This window comes from Globicephala melas, chromosome 8 (assembly GCF_963455315.2).
Source record: "Globicephala melas chromosome 8, mGloMel1.2, whole genome shotgun sequence".
Lineage (NCBI taxonomy): Eukaryota > Metazoa > Chordata > Mammalia > Artiodactyla > Delphinidae > Globicephala > Globicephala melas.
The window spans coordinates 5274273-5292181 of NC_083321.1; the positions used below are offsets into that span (position 1 = coordinate 5274273).

Sequence of the window (17909 nt, forward strand, 5' to 3'; positions counted from 1 at the left end):
GCAAATTCAGTCACCAGTCTTTAAATGTTCCAGCCTTTATACTGGAACCTGTCCCACTTCCACCCTGAGAGGGTGGAAGCCTAACCTTTCTCTTAGGGTTCCTGTCCCCCTATAATTAGGGTGGGGTCACCAGAGTTACCAGCTGCCTGCTGGTAACTGCAGCCACTCTGGTTCAAGCTGGGAGAGTTGTTACAAGCACAGGCTCTGAGGCCAGAGAGCCTGGGTTCGAAACCTGGCTTGGCCTCCTTAGCAGCTGCATGTCCTTGAGGAGGTTACTTCACCTCTCCCTGCCTCGATTTCCTCATCTGTAAAATGGGGATATTAATAGCATCCACTAGGTGGATTCTTTAGTGAGGATTAAATGAGTAAATATACGTAAAATGCTTGGGGCATTGCTTGGAGGAAGCTCAGTCCCGGGGTCACTTGTCACCTCTCCAGCTGGAGGGGCTCCCAGTCTCTCCCCCACCTGGTGATCTCATCACCCCCATCCTTGCTGCCCCAGCTTACACCAGAGGCCCAAACTGGGGCCCTGCCAGTCCCCGGAGTCCCTCCTCTCAGCGGCAGGGGCCTCTTCTAGCCACCTTCTTGGGGTCACGGAGCCGCACAATCAAAAACACTCAGCCCAGTCACCCCAAAGAATGTGGAAGCAGTTGGTTGCAGGAAGGTTTTTTTCTTTCTTTTTTTTTTAAATTTATTTTTGGGCCACACTGCACGGCATGTGGGACTTTAGTTCCCTGACCAAAGAGCGAACCCACGCCCCCTGCAGTAGAAGCGTGGAGTCCTAACCACTGGACCACCAAGGAAGCCCCAGGAAGTTTTCAAAAGAGTAACTTTCCTCCCACTGTCCCAAGACCTGCAGGACGCCTACGTGTCCCCCAAGCCTGCTCTGTGGACTCGCTTGGCCACTGTCCCCTCTACCTGTGCCGTGAACCCCCGTGGCCCAATCTCTGCCTCCAGGGCAATGGGGGCTCAGGTTCTATGCTGTCCTCTTGGAGACCAGTGGGCCTTCCTGGGGGTTTCCCACCCAAAGAAACCAAAACTGCCCACCAGCCCCCAAAATCTAATGCACAAAAGACCCTCTTCCCCAGGCTTCTGCTGGAGTGTCTCAGGCAGAGGCTCCTTTAAGGGGCAGCCAGGCACCCAGACCAGGAGCATCAGGCCCAGGACATCCCCACGGCCCACCCACTCACTTGCCCATGAACCCGGGAAGTCATTCCGCTCTCCAGGCCTCTGCTTCCCTGTCTGTAAGGTGAGTGTGTAGACTTAGGTGATGCCTGAGGCTCCCTGAGCGCTGACAGGCTCAGATTTCTAAGAGTCCTCCTTTCTGCTCAAAAGCCTGCGGTGACCCCTGTGCCCCGGGGTCAACTCCAAGTCCTTGGCCTGGCAGGCAAGGCCTCCACAGTGGCCACCAGTGCCGCTGCCCACCCGCCGGAGCCTCTGGCACCTGCCTGGGCCCAAGTCACTCTTGCTCCTGAAAATGGCCGCCTGCCCACTCCTTCGGCCCCAGGCCCCTCCCTTCCTCCCTTTCCGAGGACCACCTAGGAGTTCCTCAGCCCTGGGTTTGAATTCCAGCTCTCCCGTTGATAAGCTGTGTGGCCTTGGACAAGCTGCCTTCCCTCTCTGAGTCTGGGTTTCCTCCCTTGAGGGGGTTAAGTGTGAGAAGTCCCCAGTATGGGGCCAGAATGGAGCAGGGCCACCAGGTCTGTGAACTGGGACAGGCCTGTGATAGGAGACCCTTATGAAACAGGCTCAGTTGATGGGGGTGAGGGGGGCACTACTGAGGCCCTGCGGCCTCCCCCATGGAGGTAGAGTGTCCCAGACACAAAGAGGCAGCTCTTGCTGGTGTTTGCACACCCATTTCCTGACGGGTAAAGGTGAGTCAGCACCTCACCTGGGGGCGGGGGAGACAGAAATTAACCTGATCGGCTCTCTGACCTCAAAGGAGGAGGGTTGGAGCCAAGACCACTGGGCAGGCCAGACTCCACAGAGTGGAGCTACAGGAGAAGGGGAAGTGCCCAGGGCACCTGGCCACAGCGGAGGGGCAGCGAGCTGAGGGCTGAAGGGGCGTGGCCATGGGGGTGGCGGGAGAGTGGGGGGCCGGAGGAGACCACAGGGACAAAGGCTGGCAGGGGTGGGAGGGCTGGGCTGTCCGGAGAGCTGAGAGCAGCTCTAAGGGTGAACCGGGCAAGGGGGTGGGGAATGTTCTGGAGACCGAAGAGTTCATTTCTAGGAGGGCCTGGCGGGCTCCTCAGGCTGCGGACTTTGCAGCAAGAAGCCATGAGAGCTCTGCACTGGGAGCGCCAGGCATTCTGGAATTATCTGACTCCACGTTGTCCAAAGAGCCAGCGGGAGGGGCCGGACAGGCTGACGGTGCCACAGGAGGCAGGAGGCAGTCACAGTCTTTCGGGAGGGGAGAGATGGGCTGGGATCGGGCAGGTGGCAGGGTGCTCCCGCCAAGGGCTGACAGAGGCTCTGGGAGCTGGAGAAGACCCTTGACCGCGCCCCCCCCCCCCCCCACTCCCGGCTTCCCAAGCAGCATGATGAGCCCAGAGCTCCCAGGTCTGCCTTCAGCCCTACACCTGGGCCCTGCCTGCAGGTGACTGTGGGGGACACAGAGAATGGACAACATCAACACTCACTCGGGTGAAACACCTGAGCGTGCGTGTCACTCCCAAGCGGCACGTGTGCACAGCACCTGAGTGTGCAGAGACCAAGTGCCCTGCCTGTGGCAGACGACAGAACTCATCACACAGACGTCAGGGACTGTCTGTTCCCTGCACGGCGGCCCTTCTCCCAGATGGAGATGGTTCCCAGGTTGCCATAACCATGAGTACCCCTGGGGGGGGGGTCAACCCCCTCCTGCAAGAAGTTGTCCAGGGTAGATCTTTGAGGTTTGGGATCTCATCTTCCTCTCTGGACTTGGAACTCCTCTTTGTCTCCCGGCAGCTCTGGGGACCTGCGGCTTTTCCAGGGCCCAGCCCAGCCCTCACCTTCCGAGACGCAGCCTGGGAAGGGGCAGAGGGCCCCCTGTGGCCACCCGGTCCCTCAGTGAGCACAGCACAGCTTTCCTCTCACCGTGTTTATTGGTCCCAAGGGCAGCCCGTCTGCCAGGGGAGGCCAAGCGGGTTCATATCTTGCGGCTTCCAAAGACGGGGCGGTTCACGTGCTCCGGGGAGGCCAGGAAGGCCTGCAGCTTGGGCCGGGCGCTGAGGCGGGCCACGTAGGCCGAGAGCAGGGGGAAGGAGTCCAGGCAGCCGGGGACCAGGACCTGGTGACTCAGCAGCAGGTCCAGCAGGTTGTAGTCTGCGAAGGAGATCTGCAGGACAGGGGGCGGGAGGGGGTTTGAATGGGGTCAAGAGAGAGGGGGGCTACTGGGGGTCAGAACTCTGACTACTCCAGTGAACCAGTCAGGTCCCTGCTCTGGTCTCAGTTTGCCCTTCTGAGAAATGGACCTACAACGGGCTGGACCCAGCACTCACCTGGTCGCCCACGATGAAGGCCTGGCCCCCTCGGTTCTGGGACAGCAGGCTCTCAAAAGGCTTCAGGTGCCCCGGCAGCTCCAGAACATACTGGGCCTTGTCCTCCTCCTGTGAAAGGGAGCGCTGCCCGTGCCGGCCCGGGCAGCCCCCCAGCGCCGGCCCTGAGTGCAAGCCCGGCCTGCTCACGTGGCCGCGATGAATGATGCGGCTGCAGTGCCTGCGGAGGTCCTCCACACCGTCATTCACCATGTCCACCAGCGCCGCCTCTCGCTGGTCTTTGCCGTAGAGCCCTGGGTCAGCGGCCAGGCAGAGGGTCAGGTTCTGTCCAGGCTGGGGCCCCGCTGCTCCCCTCTCCCCCAGAAGCCTGCAGGCCTCAGGGCTGGGAAACCAGGTCCCCTGCGTTGGAGGGTCGTCTTTGCCCAACTCTGCTGCTCCCATCTCCACGAGCCCAAGGAACACACCCAGCAGAAGCCCATGCTTGTCTTTGAGACCACACCCTGGGTCCCTGGGAGTCAGAAATTCCCTGCCCACATCGCCCCAAGCCCTTCCTCCAGGTTGTCCCCCTGCAAGTGTGGGCCAAGCCTCTGATCATGCTTCCCTAGGCCAGAGGAGTGGCCGCTTGCGGGGCCTGGACAGCACTTGGCTCTGCAGACTGGTGTGTCCCTCGGAGTGCAGGAGAGCGTGGGGCGAGAGACGGGGAAGCAGGCCGCGGCTGGAGGCCTCTGTCCTCTCACCCTGGGGCTGCAGAAGTTAGGGTGGGCCTGGGCCTGGCTCATCCCACTGGTCTTCTGTCCTCCTGGGACACCCCCCTCCCCACCAAGATAGCCAATGAAGACGCAGCCACCTCCCTAAGCCACATTCCCACCACCCTTGAAACAGGCCACAGGCCTGCTCACTGTGTGCATGGGTTTTCCAGATTCAGGTGAGGCCAGAGCAGGAAGAAACGGGCAGGAGGTCTACTCTGAAGCTCCTGGGCACACCCACAGTGGCTCTAGCCTATAGCAGCACACACGGGGCGGCTGGTGGCTGCCTCTGAGCTGTCATCCAGGAAACAGGCACAGTGAACCCATGTGGTGCTGACTGGCTAGAGGGTAGCCAGACCTGTATGGTCCCTGCCCGGGGGGACCGGCAGCCCCAGCCCAATAACCCAGAGCCCTCCTAACCCAGGCCCTGCCCCTTCCTCTTGGGCCACGTGGCCTGCCCTCCAGCCACAGGACCGGTGGCAGCAACTCAGGCCCCAGGACATCTTGGCGGGACCCTTCAGGTGCTTTTCTGGACTGGGCTGCCTTCAACCTCAGGACTCACCAAAGGAGCGGCCCAGGTGTCGCAGGATGGCATTGGACTGGTACAGAATGAGGTCTCCATCCTGGAACTTGGGGAGCTGCCCGTACAGCTGGGAGGGGGAAGGGCTCGGTGAGGGACGCTGAGCTCAGCTGCCCCGCACCCTCGTGCTGCCCCGTAAAGGCCCAAATGCTGCCTCAGCACAGTCACTCACACAGGAGGCCTTGAGTGGGCCCTGCAACCAGGACTCCTTGGTCACCACCTCCTCCTTCCAGCTCTGGCCCTGGTCGGCCAGCAGCATGCGCAGGGCCTCGCAGCGCCCTGGGGGAGGGGAGGACGGGGTGTGGGGATGGGCAGAGACCCCAGCCTCGCAGCGCCCTGGGGAAGTCAGGAGTATGGGAACTGGACTCAGGGACAGGACAAACTCTAGCCTCCGAGCCTGCTGCGGAGCAGATGGACCGTGGAGAAAGGGTGGAGCCCCCGGCGTGTCTTGCGGGGGGGCGGGGGGGAGGACAGGGAGGCTGACCCAGCCCACAGCGCCCCAGGAAGGGACCAGAGACGATGGATAGAGCGCCCCACCCTTGGCCCCAGAGAGGATGAGGCCCGAGCCCGAGATCCCGGCCCCGCCCCCCGGGGGGGTCCCGCCTCCGTCTCAGCGTCCGCCTCCGCCTCCGCCGCGGGCTGTCCAGACTGGAGGTCCTGCTGGGACCCCTGTCTGTGCCCTTCGCCCTCCTAGAGGAGCAGCGGCCGCACCTCGGGTCGGGAAGTAGACGATGGTGTAGGGCGGCACTAGGAGAGACAGACAGACAGGACGATGAAGGAGGACCCCCGCAGGCAGTCTGGGGGTCGGACTGCTAGGAGAGGGGGTGTCTCAGCCGCCCCTCCCCCCACCCGGTCCAGACCGTACTCACTGACGGCGGCGGAGTGCAAGTGCGGCAGGAAGTGGGGAGGACCCGCAGGCCTCGTATTTAAGGTCCTGCTCCACCCCGAGCCCCACCCCAGGAATCCGCCAAGTCACCACCGAGCGGATCTCGATCTTGGTCGGGGCGAGGTGTGGGTGTGGTGGAGCAGGGCTGGAGGGGCGCACCAGCCCTCTGCAGGGGTGCACCCTGCCTGACGCGTAGTGGCTTTACGAGAGGCACCCACACTTAGCAGCACACAGTCGCTACACCTGCTCACCGCCCCCGAACACACAGCATCCTCAGGGCCCCCAGAGGGCCAGGACTGAGCACCCCAGCACCAGCGCACAGTAGGTGCTCCGTAAATGGTTTTGGCTTGAATGGTGTTTATTTCAATAAACACCCATTTCCGCATCCTCTCTCCTTGATAATAATAGCAAACCCTTAGGGACTGAGGGCTGCCTCGAGAACTTTACACATATTACAACCCTAAGACTTGGTCCTGTTCAGATCCCATCTTACAGAGGAGGGAACTGAAGCACAGATCGACTTTCCCAAGGTCACACAGCTAGGAAACAGGTCTGGTTGGCTTCAGGGGCCTCACTTTTAACCCTCATTCTTTCTTCTGCAAGGCCTTGTAGTCTCCAAACCGTTTTTTGACTGAGTCGAAGTGCTCTGTACTCTTCAAATACAGCCTGAGCCTGGGGATACGGCAGCTGGAAAGAGACAGACGAATGAGCAGGACCTCCTGGACCTGGGACGGCTGCGTCCTTCCAGGCAGAGCCCGTTCCTGTCTCCCTGCGGTCCCCTCTGCACCCACAGCCCTCTTCTGGCTGCCCCTTCCTGGTACCAGAGGGGCGGGGGGGGGGGCAGGGGGCGGTCCTCCTTGGGAACTGGGACCTGACTGAGCCTGGCCCGTCTCAGCCTGGTTTTCCTGTCAGAGCCACGAGGAAAGAGGAAGGTGTCCAGGCTTAGAAGTATCCACCGCAATCATGGGAAAACACCAAACGCAGTTTATCAGGAACGCTTCTTAGCCTCATTGGAGCCCACAGCTGCCTGGGGCTGGGAGGGGATGCGGGAGGTGGCCCAGGAGCCAGGATCTATCCCTGACTCACAGCTGGAGTAACATCTACCCAGCACTTAGCAGCTTACAAAGAGCTTTTGTATAAATGGTTTCACGTCATCTCCATCACACCCTGGGAGGGAGGGAGGGAGGGAGGGAGGGATTCCTGTTCCCATTATGCAGAAGAGGACACCAAGGTTCAGAAAGTTTCCACCACCTGCTCTGGCCTGGAGCACGCATGCGCTCCTTTTGTGCACCAGCATCCCAGACCTGGGAGCGTGGGAGGCACCCTGCCATCCAGCGGGCCGGCCTCCTGCCAGCTCACACACCCTCCAGCTATGATACTCCTCAGGTCCCCTGGAGAAGCTGTCCGCCAGGCTGGCTTGACGCTGTGCTGTGGTGTTTCAGCGACTGCTTTTACCCACAGCCCTCTGGCTCCACCAGCCCAGCCTGTGGTCTAGCTCTGTGGCCACCCTATGGCCTCCTGCTCTGGGGCCCAGAAGCACAGCTTGAGAAGCCAAATGGAGCAGACTCCTCGCTGTGTCCATCCCCCACCTCCAGTCCTCGTATATATCGGCACCTGTCTTTGGTGGGTTTTAAAATATCTATAAGTGCTTTATTGCTACATAAAATTCACCCTTATAAAGGGTACATTCTGTGGGTTTTAGTATATTCAGTGTTGTGCAGTCATCACCACTAATTTCAGAACGTTTTCATCACCCCGAAAAGAAACCCGGTGCCCATTAGCCATCCCTCCTCAACCCCACTCCCCCATCCCTTGACAACCACTAACCTGTTTCGTCCCTGTGGATTTGCCCTTTCTGGATTTTTCATGTAAATGGAATCATACACTATGTGGCCTTTCGCGTCTGGCTGCTTTCACTTAGCAGAGTGTCTGCAAGCTTCATCTGTGTTGTAGCACGTGTCAGTACCTCATTCGTTTTTATGGCCAAATAATATCCCATTGGTTGGATAGACACATTTTTCTTACCCATTTATACACTGATGAACATTTGGATTGTTTCATTTTTTTGACTATGAGTAACACTGCTGTATACATTTGCGTACACATTTTTGTGTGCACTGACGTTTTCAATTCCCTTGGGTATGGACTGAGGACTGAAGTTGCTGAGTCATACGGTAACTCATTCTGAGGAGCTGCCAGACTCTTTCCCAAAGTGGCGGCACCATTTCATAAACCCAACAGCAGCATGTGAAGGTTCCAGCTTCCACATCCTCACCTGTTGTGATTGTCTGTCTGTTTTCACTCTAGCTGTCCTGGTGAGTGTGAAGTGGTGTCTCAATGTGGATCTGTGTATGGTGTTTACCAGGTGCCAAGCCTGGGTTTGGCTTGTAGGGAACGGAGTAGAGAAGGAGACGTCGTTTGCCATCAGAGCAATCACAGCTCAGCTCAGAGTGGGAGGAGATAAATAGACACATCTTTTTTTTTAGAAATTCTTATTGGGTTTTGTTTTTATTTTTATTTATTTATTTTTTTGGCTGTGCTGTGCAGCGTGTGGGATCTTAGTTTCCCGACCAGGGATCGAACCCGAGCCCCCTGCATTGGAAGCGCAGAGTCTTAACCACTGGACCGCCAGGGAAGCCCCCACTTCCTGGGTGGATAGGTGAATAAAGAAAAAGTCTTTTTTCACACATTAATTAGTGTGTCTCAGCAATGAGTGGGCTGGACATCATGGGAGACACTGAAATAGATAAGATATGGTCTCCAGCCTAATGGACTCTTTGAATGAAGACTGTAAAGACCTACACCAGCAGTCCATCCACCCAGCCATCTACCCACCTCCACCTATCTATCTGTCCATCCATACACCCATCTACCCAATCGTTCAGCCATCCAACAACCAAACATTAGACCAGCAGTCCATCAAAACATCCACCTCTCGGGACTTCCCTGGTGGCGCAATGGTTAAGAATCCGCCTGCCGGTGCAGGGTACACAGGTTTGAGCCCTGGTCTGGGAAGATCCCACATGCCGCAGAGCAACTAAGCCTGTGCGCCACAACTACTGAGCCTGCGCTCTAGAGCCCGCAAGCCACAACTATTGAAGCCCGCGTGCCACAACTACTGAAGCCCACGTGCCTAGAGCCCATGCTCTGCAGCAAGAGAAGTCACCGCAAGGAGAAGCCAGCGCACTGCAACGAAGACTAGCCCCCGCTCACCGCAACCAGAGAAAGCCCGTGCGCAGCAATGAAGACCCAACACAGCCAAAAATAAATAAAAATTAAAAAAAAAAAACGAACAAAAGACATCCACCTCTCCATTTACTCACCTACTACTCATTTACCTACCCAATCATCCTCGACTTGTCTATCCATCCATCTTTTCATTCACCCACCCATCCAGCCAGCCAACTGTCCATCTGTCTATGCAACCGTTTAACCACTAGCCTGTCACATCACCTACCTATCCTTCCATCCAGTCAGCAACCCACCTGTCCATCCATTCATCCATCCATCCGTCCGTCCGTCTGTCCATCTATCCATCCGGCTACTCAATCATCCATCCTTCCAAGCACCAACCATTCAAACACCAATCCATCAAGTCAGCCTCCCACCCATCCATCCACCCACCTATCCACCCAACCATCCGTCCATTCATTTGTCCACCACTGATCCACCTGGCCATCCTGGACACTGGAGCTGGACACGAAGGCTTTGCTCCTTCATTGAAAATACTTCTGCCCACTATTCCCTGGCCAGTTACAGCTCCCACCCCTGTGGCTTGTACTTTGGGACACACGTTTCTCAACACTCCCCACCTTCTTAGATGGTTATTTAGACGTGGAATCTTTCATCACATGTGACATCCACCATGTTTTGAACGCTTCTTATGCGCTGGGAACCTGCTAGGCCTTTTATCATTTAATTTTCACAAAGGCACCATGAGACAGATACTAGGTCCACCTCCACTTTCCAGATAAGGGAACTAAGGCTCAGAGAGGTGAAATATCTTGCCTAGGGTCACACAGCAAATGCATGGGGGAAGCCAGGCCTGCAGGCCCTTTGTATGACCTTGCAGAAAACAGGAGCATCCCTGTCTCTGAGGGATGTTTGCTGTGCTTCCGGGGGTGCAGTGCACTCCTGGCCTCCGGGAGGAGACGTGACCCGGGGTGCAGAGGGGCTGAAGGATGCTGAAGCTGAGTCTCCAGAGGATCGACGTGAATGGTCACAACGAGCCCTTCCCACCCTAGACCGCCGGCCGGCGTCCACTCGCCTCTCAGCCCTGGCCTTTCCTTAGACCCTCAGCCCTGCCCAGGGCTTTGTGGAAGATGTCCCCTCTGCCTGCATGGCCACCCGTCTTCACGCGGTCACTCCCTTCATCCCTCTGACCTTGGCTCACAGGTCACTGCCTCAGCCCCCGTCACCGCAGTGTCCCCCTGACTGCCTGTCGGGCCCTCCCCTGCCCTTGCTCCTCCACAGCCGGCCTGAGGCAGGGACTGGTTCCCAGCACCCGGGAACACACACAGCAGGGGCTTCACCGACATTTGCTGAAGACTCAGTCTCTGAAGTTTCCTCCAGCCTCTTGCCACCATCACCCTTTCCAGGGACTTCCACCCCTGCCTCCCTCCTGAGGGCTTCCACCCACAGACCCTGCTGGATGCCGGTGCCCGTTCACAGCTGATCCCTGCCGGGGATGCTGACGCTTGCCCAGGGCCAAGTTAAACGTTGGTGGGCAGCGCCTAGAATGCCGCCCATCCCCCCTTCTCCCCCAGGAAGCCTTGCTGATGCCTGAGTCTGTGCCCCCAAGCACTTGGAGGCTGTCTCTTGGCCCTTTTCTGAATTAGATGTGCCTGAGAGCAGGGCCTTCAGGGCAGACGGGGTCTGTCATGTGGCCCCAGCAGCCGGCCCGGGGCTGGATCCCGGCAGACCTCGGATGTTTGCAAAAGAAATACGTGAATGGATGGCCGTGAGTGGCCGAAAGAGGCCAGAGCCACCAGCTCAGATGGCAGGTGCCTGGTGGGATCTGGTTCCCTTGGACAAAGGTTGATGCGGGGGGCAGGTGAATAAATCATGAGGGGCCTGGAGCAGGGCCGGGGCAGGACGACTGACCTCATTCGGAGAGGTGAGGGGCAGGCAGCTGCGCGGTAAGTAGGCCGGGGCATAACAAGGGGGCACAAGAGGCCACGGCGGGCTGCCTGGCCTACGAGGTTAGCAGAAGCTAAGTGGGAGGTGCAGAGGTACCCCGGGGCTCTGGGTGGGGAGAAGGGGGGAGGTCTGGGGCAGGACTTGGGGGGGATGGTCTTTCCAGAATCCAGGAGCCTTCCTGGGAAGGGAGATGGTGGGGAGAATAGGAAGGGCAAGGATGGACAGACAGAAAGACGGACCAATGTGAGAAATAGTCTCACACAACAGAGGGAGGGAAGTGACAAAGAAATGGGGCATGAGTGGGCAGAGAGACCCACAGAGACACAGCTGGACAGATTGTCAACAGAGGGCAGGGGGTGGAGAGGGGAGGGCAGGTGAGACGGACAAAGAGAGACACCCATGGAGCAGATGGGACAGAGGGGGACAGAGAACAACACAGAATCAGAGGTGGAAGAGGATGTGGGGAGATGCAGAGCCCAGGAACCAGAGAGGCCGATGTGATGCGGAGGGGCCCCGGGGCGCAGCCTGTGGCCAGCATGAGGGCGGCAGCTCAGGGGAAGGCTAGGATTTCAGGGAGGGGCTGTGTGAGGGGCCTGGGGAGCTAGGAAAGACAGGAGCCTTGGAGGACCTGGGGGCCATCAGCCCGCGGAGCGAGGAACAGGGAGAAGAGTAGCAGGGACCCTGTGGGGACCACAACCACAGCTGCCCACTAAGCTGTCCTTCCGCAGGACCCTGGACAGCGGAGTGGGGCAGTGCCCCGCAGCCAGCAGGAGGTGCCAAGCCCTTGTCTCCATGGCCCTTCCCCAGGGCCCGGCAGATGGCAGCCTCCCCACGGGGGACCCCAGCCCCTCCGAGGGCACTCCAGGGCCTAGCCAGGCCCCTGCCAACCCAGCAGCCACCAGACGGCGGGCGCTCCTCCAGGAGCTGGAGACCCAGGTGCAGGCCGCCTACGGGCAGGTAAAGGGGGCCGGGGTGTGGAGCCATCCTCAGCTGGGGGGTCGTGAGGGAACAGTGGGGATGCCAGACCCCAACCGCGGCCCGCTGGGCCAACCCAGGGCTGAGCCCAGGGAGGGGACCTCGGACGTGCACAGCGACAGAGGGGGCAGCAGCCACTCGGCTGCCCAGGCTGGCATCCCTCCCCACCTCTGCCCTCACTGAGGCCTGCTTCCAGCCCACAGAGCCCAAAGTCAGCTGCCCTCGGCTCCTTGCCCAAGTACAAGGGGCAGGGGGCAGGTCCAGGCAGGTGTGCCGAGCAGGCTGGCTGGGTGGATGCTCTGGGGTGAGAGCAAGGGTCCGACAGGGAGGGCCAGGGCCTTCCTGGGTCTGCTGTTCTGGGGAGAGATGACCCAGCCTGCTCTAGCACAGAAGCCACCTGGTTTCCTCCTCCCAGGTCCGGGCCCTGCTTCTGAAGACATTAAATCTCTCCTGATTAGAAGAGATTAGGGGTAGTGGGGGGTGGATAGGGTCCTGGAGAGGGAGTGTCTGGAAGACCCTCAGGAGTGAGCATGGGGAGGTTGTGCCTTCCAGGGGGGCCTTATGCCCCGAGTGGCCCCCCTCACCAGCAGAGATGCTCAGAGATAATCCCAGATTAGGACCCAAGCCCCTGTGCCCAAGGCTCCCCGCCTGCCCACCCACGCCCAATCTCCCCACAAAACCCTAGGAAAATCCCCTGCAGTGCTCCCAGACTCTCACTGGGAGTGGCTGGGGGCTGGGGGGAGCCCACAGCATCCTCTGAGGCCCAGCCCTGGGCCACCCCCGGGACTCCAGGCCTGGCATGGTTCAAGGGCCCATGGGAAACTCTGCCAAGCGGCCCCAACACCGGGGGCCTAAGGTAGGAGTGTCAAGGGGGAAAGCCAAGGCCAGGAGGCTGGCTGGACCCTGAAAGGTTCTGGTGTGGGGGGGGGTGCAGAGCCCTGTGAGAGGCTGAGCTGGGGTTACAGCGCAGCTGGGGGATGGAGGGGTGGGTTCCCACCACCCTAGACCGAGATTTTCCCTGGCAGCCCCCAGACTCTGGCCCATCCTGGTCTTGGCTCCTGTAGGCCACTGGGCTTCCCCTGCCAAAGCTCGTCAGGGCCCCCAGCTGCCCACTCGACTGCCCCATCCCTGCTGCCACCCTTGCCCTCTGCTAGTCAGTCCTGGCCTGGGAGACTCAGCACATGAGCTCAGGGTCTCACTCTGCCATTGGCTTTCTGAGTGACCGTGGCCAAGTCTCTTGCCTTTTCTGGGCCTCGGTTTGCCCAACTGAACAGTGAGGGGGTGGACCCTTCCAGCATAGAGTGTTGCTGATGGTGAGGGTCCACTGTTCTGTGCTGGGTTCTAACGACGGGAGAGGCTGGTGAGGGAGGGGGGAGAGGGGTCACTGTCCCAGCTCATGGCCGGCTCTGCTGCAGGACTGCTGGCAGTGGCCTGGCTCCCCGCCAAGGGGGTCCCGCCATGGCCTGGGCCCCAGCCCCAAGGAGCAGAGGAGCCCTGGGCCGGGTGTTCAGGGCTGCTACTCCGTACTCAGTAGCCTGGTGGGGCCTGCCTGCGTCTTCCTGCAGCCCAGCATCGCCGCCACCCAGCTCGTATGTACGGTCACCACCTGCCTGCCGCCCGTGCCTACCTTCTCCTTGAGTGGAGGGAGAGGATTGAGTGGGGATCTCAGAGCAAAGCACACAGACCCAGGGGTGTAAGGGGCAGAGAGGAGTGGAGAAACAGACATGGGATCAAACACGGGGGAGACCCAGGGAAACATGCCAGGAAAGAAAGAAGAGGGGGCCGAGAGCAATCCAGAGAAATGGCAGAGACAGCCACCAAGAGGATGGTCAGGGAGGGGACAGGGCTTCCAGGAGAGGGACAGAGAGAACAAGAGGGACATATGCTGACACTGAGGCCCCCATGGCCAAGCCCAAGGTTCTGCCCAACCCCAGATCCATCTCTGGCTAATGGAGCTCCGGCCCTAGAGGAGGGTGGGCACGGAGAACAGGGAAGAGGGGCCAGGTGCCCAGGTCCATCAACGGGAATGGTGGGAGGAATGGGTCGGAGCAGTGTCGCTGCTGGTCCTGTGCCTGCATGTTGTAGGGGGCCCCAAAGGACAAGAAGGAAGAGATGCAGGTGCCTGGGGGGTCCAGGGAATTCTTAACCCCTCTGTGTCCCCTCAGGATCGGGAGCTGCGGCCAGAGGAGATTGAAGGTAAAGGGTTGGGGAAAGAACTAGAATTTCCGGAGTGCAGGGCATTGGGTGGGGGCCTGAGCAGGCTCCAGGAGGAGCAGGAAGGCCACAGGGGATCCGTGCGAGAATATGGGGACAAGACTGAGCAGGGAGGGGTTGAGAGAACCCCCAGCTGTCAGTTCCCTGGTCCCACTTGCCAGGTGGGTCACGGTCCCCTTTTTTTATTTGTTCATTCAGCGAACACTTCCTGGGTGCCCACTGTGTGCCTGGCCCAGTGCTGAGCACTGGGAAATGTGACAAACTGGACAGATATGGCCTGTGTCCTCTGGAGTCAGACGTCAATAAGTCAACTACAAGTACAAATGGTGCTAAGTGCTCTCAAGGAAGTGAACAAATGGGCCAGAGGGGACTGAACTGAGAGGGAAGACCTCCTTGATTAGGTGACTTAAGGACCAAAGAGGAGGGGAGAGTGTCCAGAATGTGAGCTCCATGAGGTCAAGGATTTGTTTCTCCCTCTCCCTTCCTTCCTTCCTCTTTCCTTCCTTCCTTCCTTCCTTCCTCTCTTTTTCATTCATTCTTTTCTTCCTTTCTTTCTTTCTTTCTTTCTTTCTTTCTTTCTTTCTTTCTTTCCTTTTTTTTCTTTCTTCATTGCCATATTCCCAGTACCTAGAGCAGAGCTTGGCACATAGCAGATGTTCCTTAAATATTTGCAGAATGAATTAAAGGAATAGCATGTACAAAGGCCCTGAGGCAGCAAAGAGAAATGCGTGTTTAGAAAGAGGAAATGATTGGACCAAGGGGAGAAGGTCCAATCCAGGATGGGGCCCAGGGTGACGTGGGGGAAGGACTGACTCTGCCCTGCCTGGCAGAGCTGCAGGCTGCCTTCCAGGAGTTTGACCGAGACCGGGACGGCTATATCGGCTACGGAGAGCTGGGAGCCTGCATGCGGACAATGGGCTACATGCCCACGGAGATGGAGCTCATCGAGATTTCACAGCAAATCAGTATGTGCCTGAGACCTGCCCCACCCCCAGTTCTCCAGAGGCCACGCCCATGGCCAGGGCAGCTGGGCAGCCCAGGGAACAGAGGTGTCTACACAGGTTGGCCCCCAGAGCTCGGGACCTTGGTCATTCTCAAGGCAAGCTCTCTGCCTCCAGAGAATCTCACCATCCCCTAGGATGTGGGTGAGTCAAGGACCATCATGCCCACTTTTTAGATGAGGGCAGAACTCTTATTATCCCCATAAGGAGAAGAAAGTCGGTTCTTAGGGAAGCGTGGGTGCTCAGCAAAGGAAGTGGTTGGAGCCAAGATCTGAATGCGGGCAGCCTACCCAGAACCCAGCTCTTTCTCTATGCTTCATTCCCAACAGAGGGAAAACAGGATTAAATAAGAATAGGAAGCCAAGGAAAATCAGTGTGTAGAAATTCTCCACACTGAGTCTCTGAAAGGTTAAGTGACTTGCTTAAGGTCACAAAGTCAGATCATTGGAGCCAGGACTTGAACCCAACTGAACTCTTCAGAAAAATTAAGAAAAACCCTCAGGAGACACAGATAACCCAGCCTGTGAGACCCAGAGGGAGGGAAAGGCCCATTTAGTGGGGCAGGGGAGAGGGACACAGGCCAGAAGGGAAGGACAAAAGGCAGAGGGCGCCAGGGCTGGGCAGGGGTCTCTGATGGTCCCAGGTCTCTGATGGGCGTGGCCCCCAGGTGGCGGGAAGGTGGACTTTGACGACTTTCTGGAGCTGATGGGCCCCAAGCTGCTGGCGGAGACTGCGGACATGATTGGCGTCAGGGAGCTGCGGGACGCCTTCCGGGAGGTGGGGTCACCGGGGCTGGAGGGGGCGGGGCTGCTTGTCTGTTGTGAGTGAGGGGCTGCACGAATGAACGGTTCGGTCTGTGACCTGATGCCGCAACCAACGCCGCCACAGTTCGACACCAACAGGGACGGCTGCATCAGCTTGGGTGAACTCCGGGCGGCTCTGAAGGCCCTGCTGGGAGAGCGGCTCAGCCAGCGGGAGGTGGACGAGATATTCCATGACATTGACCTCAACGGGGACGGCCTGGTCGACTTTGAAGGTACCGTCCACCGCTCACCAAGCTCAGGACCGCTCGCCCTGGGAGGGTTTTAACGGAGGAAGAGCCTTAATCCGTGTGTGCCAGGCGCTGTGCTAAGCACGCCTGTGTCCTCTCCTAGGTAATCATCACGAAAACCCGGGAGGAAGGAACTCTTATCCCCATAAGCAGGAGAAGAAAGTCGGTTCTTAGGGAAGCGTGAGTGCTTAGCAAAAGAAGTGGATGGAGTCAAGATCTGAATGCGGGCAGCCTACCCAGAACCCAGCTCTTTCTCTATGCTTCATTCCCAAAAGAGGGAAAAAAGGATTAAATAAGAATAGGAAGCCAAGGAAAATCAGTGTGTAGAAATTCTCCAAGGTAGGCCCCAGAGTGTTCCTGGCTTCCTAGCAGCCAAAGCAAAGAGGAAAATAGGTTCAGTTACAAGATTTGGTTTTTTTTCCCTGTAAGATGAAGCCCCTCTTCCTGGCCTATTCCCTACCAGATTCAGGGGACTCCCTTGCACGCCCTGTCTTGACCACACTCCCTCCCACCTAAAGGCCAGTATATTAGCCTCACTCCTGGGGAGTCCAGAGAGCAGACCAGAAAACGTTGGCTTTGTCCTGGCAGAGTTTGTGCGAATGATGTCTCGCTGAGCCTATACAGAAGCTGGAGGCAGCAGACAGGACTTGGCACCAGAGCCACTGCCTGCCAGTGTGTTCCCGGAGCCCCTCGCCTCCAGCTGGGACCCTCATCCTCTCCTCCCTGCCCCGGCCTGTGTGCAATGCCCTTGCCTGCCCTCACCTCCACCCCCACTCGTCCACCAAGCCCCCTCGCCCGTCTCTATTTCTCTGACAATAAAGCATCTTTGAGCAGCTTTCACCACTCACTTGTTCACCCTGCAGGTATTTGGCCCCCAAAAGTGAAGTCCCCTCGACTGTGAACTTTGGGTGGGTAGGGGCCCTCCCCGGATCCTGCACCCAGCCCAGAGCAAGTGTTGGGAAACGTCCCCGGATGAGTAAACCCAACCTGCTTCTCCCAGAGCTGGGTGCGCGGTGGCCCCTCATCCTGTGAAGGGCTCCTACCGGACCCAGGATGACATGAGAGGAGCACGTGCCTGAGGGCTTTTCCCAAGCTCCATCCCATTTCCTCTTAGAAGGGTGCTGCGCGGTGCTCCCTCCAAAAAAAGAACTTGCTGGTCGGCTGTGAGGAGTGAGTGAGCTGACAGGCCTCTTCAGGACATACCTCAGCTTTGGGGCTGATACCTCACTCTTCCCGGGAGCCCCCAGCCACTGACCGAGCACATAGGTGGTCTCCGCTCCGAGCTCCCCTCCAGGTTAGCCGAGGTGTGGTCAGGTCAGCCTCGAATCGGAAGCTGTCTGCCCAATCGTGCTTCACCGTGCGTCCTCGTTTTTGCGTCCCTAACTTCAGCTTAGTGTCTGCCTCCCGGGGAGACCACATGACACATCTCCTCACTCCAGCCCTGCCACGGTCTTTGTAACCCCATGTGCCATATTGAGGAACCCCAGAGGCCGGGTGTCAGTGACTTGCTAGAGGTCACGCAGCTGCACTGCCATCTCTCCCCTCCAGGCCATGCAGCGCGTGCTGCCAGATTTTTCTTCCTGAAATGCCATTTGCGTGTTGTCACACTCTAGAAACTGGCCATGATCCCTCATTGCCCCCAGGCTGAGCTGGCCCCTTTGCCTGGCACCAGAAGGCTCCGGGGAGGAACTGGCATACAGTCACACAGGTTAGGATGAAGCAGAGGTGGGACTTCACCCAGGCCTGGGGACTCTAAAATCACAGTGCCAACAAGAAAGGACGCCTCCAGGTCAGAGCAGACCCAGGACAGGCCTCAGCCTCCTCAAGCACTGCCTGACCCG

At 58.6% G+C, this 17909-nt stretch overlaps 2 protein-coding genes across 2 annotated transcripts; one reads left to right on the forward strand and one right to left on the reverse strand.

Moving 5' to 3' along the window:
* Positions 1–3127: 3127 nt before the first annotated feature.
* LOC115840447 (glutathione S-transferase P-like) lies at positions 3128–5685 on the reverse strand. Its single transcript, XM_030833342.2, has 6 exons — positions 5672–5685; positions 5514–5549; positions 4975–5081; positions 4785–4872; positions 3480–3769; positions 3128–3316 (listed from the first exon to the last, which is right to left on the reverse strand). Coding segments are annotated over exons 1-6 (711 nt in total). The 5' UTR covers positions 5673–5685.
* A 6916-nt stretch (positions 5686–12601) lies between these two features.
* On the forward strand, positions 12602–16682 carry CABP2 (calcium binding protein 2). Its single transcript, XM_030833082.2, has 7 exons — positions 12602–12658; positions 13218–13391; positions 13968–13998; positions 14847–14981; positions 15685–15794; positions 15906–16053; positions 16657–16682. The coding sequence occupies exons 1-7, from the start codon at positions 12602–12604 to the stop codon at positions 16680–16682; spliced, it is 681 nt and encodes a 226-aa protein (XP_030688942.1).
* The last annotated feature ends 1227 nt before the right edge of the window (positions 16683–17909 follow it).

What these genes read in the sequence shown, in the direction of transcription:
- CABP2 (XM_030833082.2), top strand. Translation starts at nt 12,602, where the DNA reads ATGGTTCAAGGGCCCATGGGAAACTCTGCCAAGCGGCCCCAACACCGG. An exon ending in CCCAACACCGGGGGCCTAAG is followed by an intron (nt 12,659 to 13,217) that starts GTAGGAGTGTCA and finishes GCTCTGCTGCAG; the next exon opens with GACTGCTGGCAGTGGCCTGG. An exon ending in CGGCCTGGTCGACTTTGAAG is followed by an intron (nt 16,054 to 16,656) that starts GTACCGTCCACC and finishes TTGTCCTGGCAG; the next exon opens with AGTTTGTGCGAATGATGTCT.
- LOC115840447 (XM_030833342.2), bottom strand. An exon ending in CGTCTACTTCCCGACCCGAG is followed by an intron (nt 5,082 to 5,513) that starts GTGCGGCCGCTG and finishes CCCCTCCCCCAG; the next exon opens with GGCGCTGCGAGGCCCTGCGC. An exon ending in CCTTCATCGTGGGCGACCAG is followed by an intron (nt 3,317 to 3,479) that starts GTGAGTGCTGGG and finishes CCTGTCCTGCAG; the next exon opens with ATCTCCTTCGCAGACTACAA.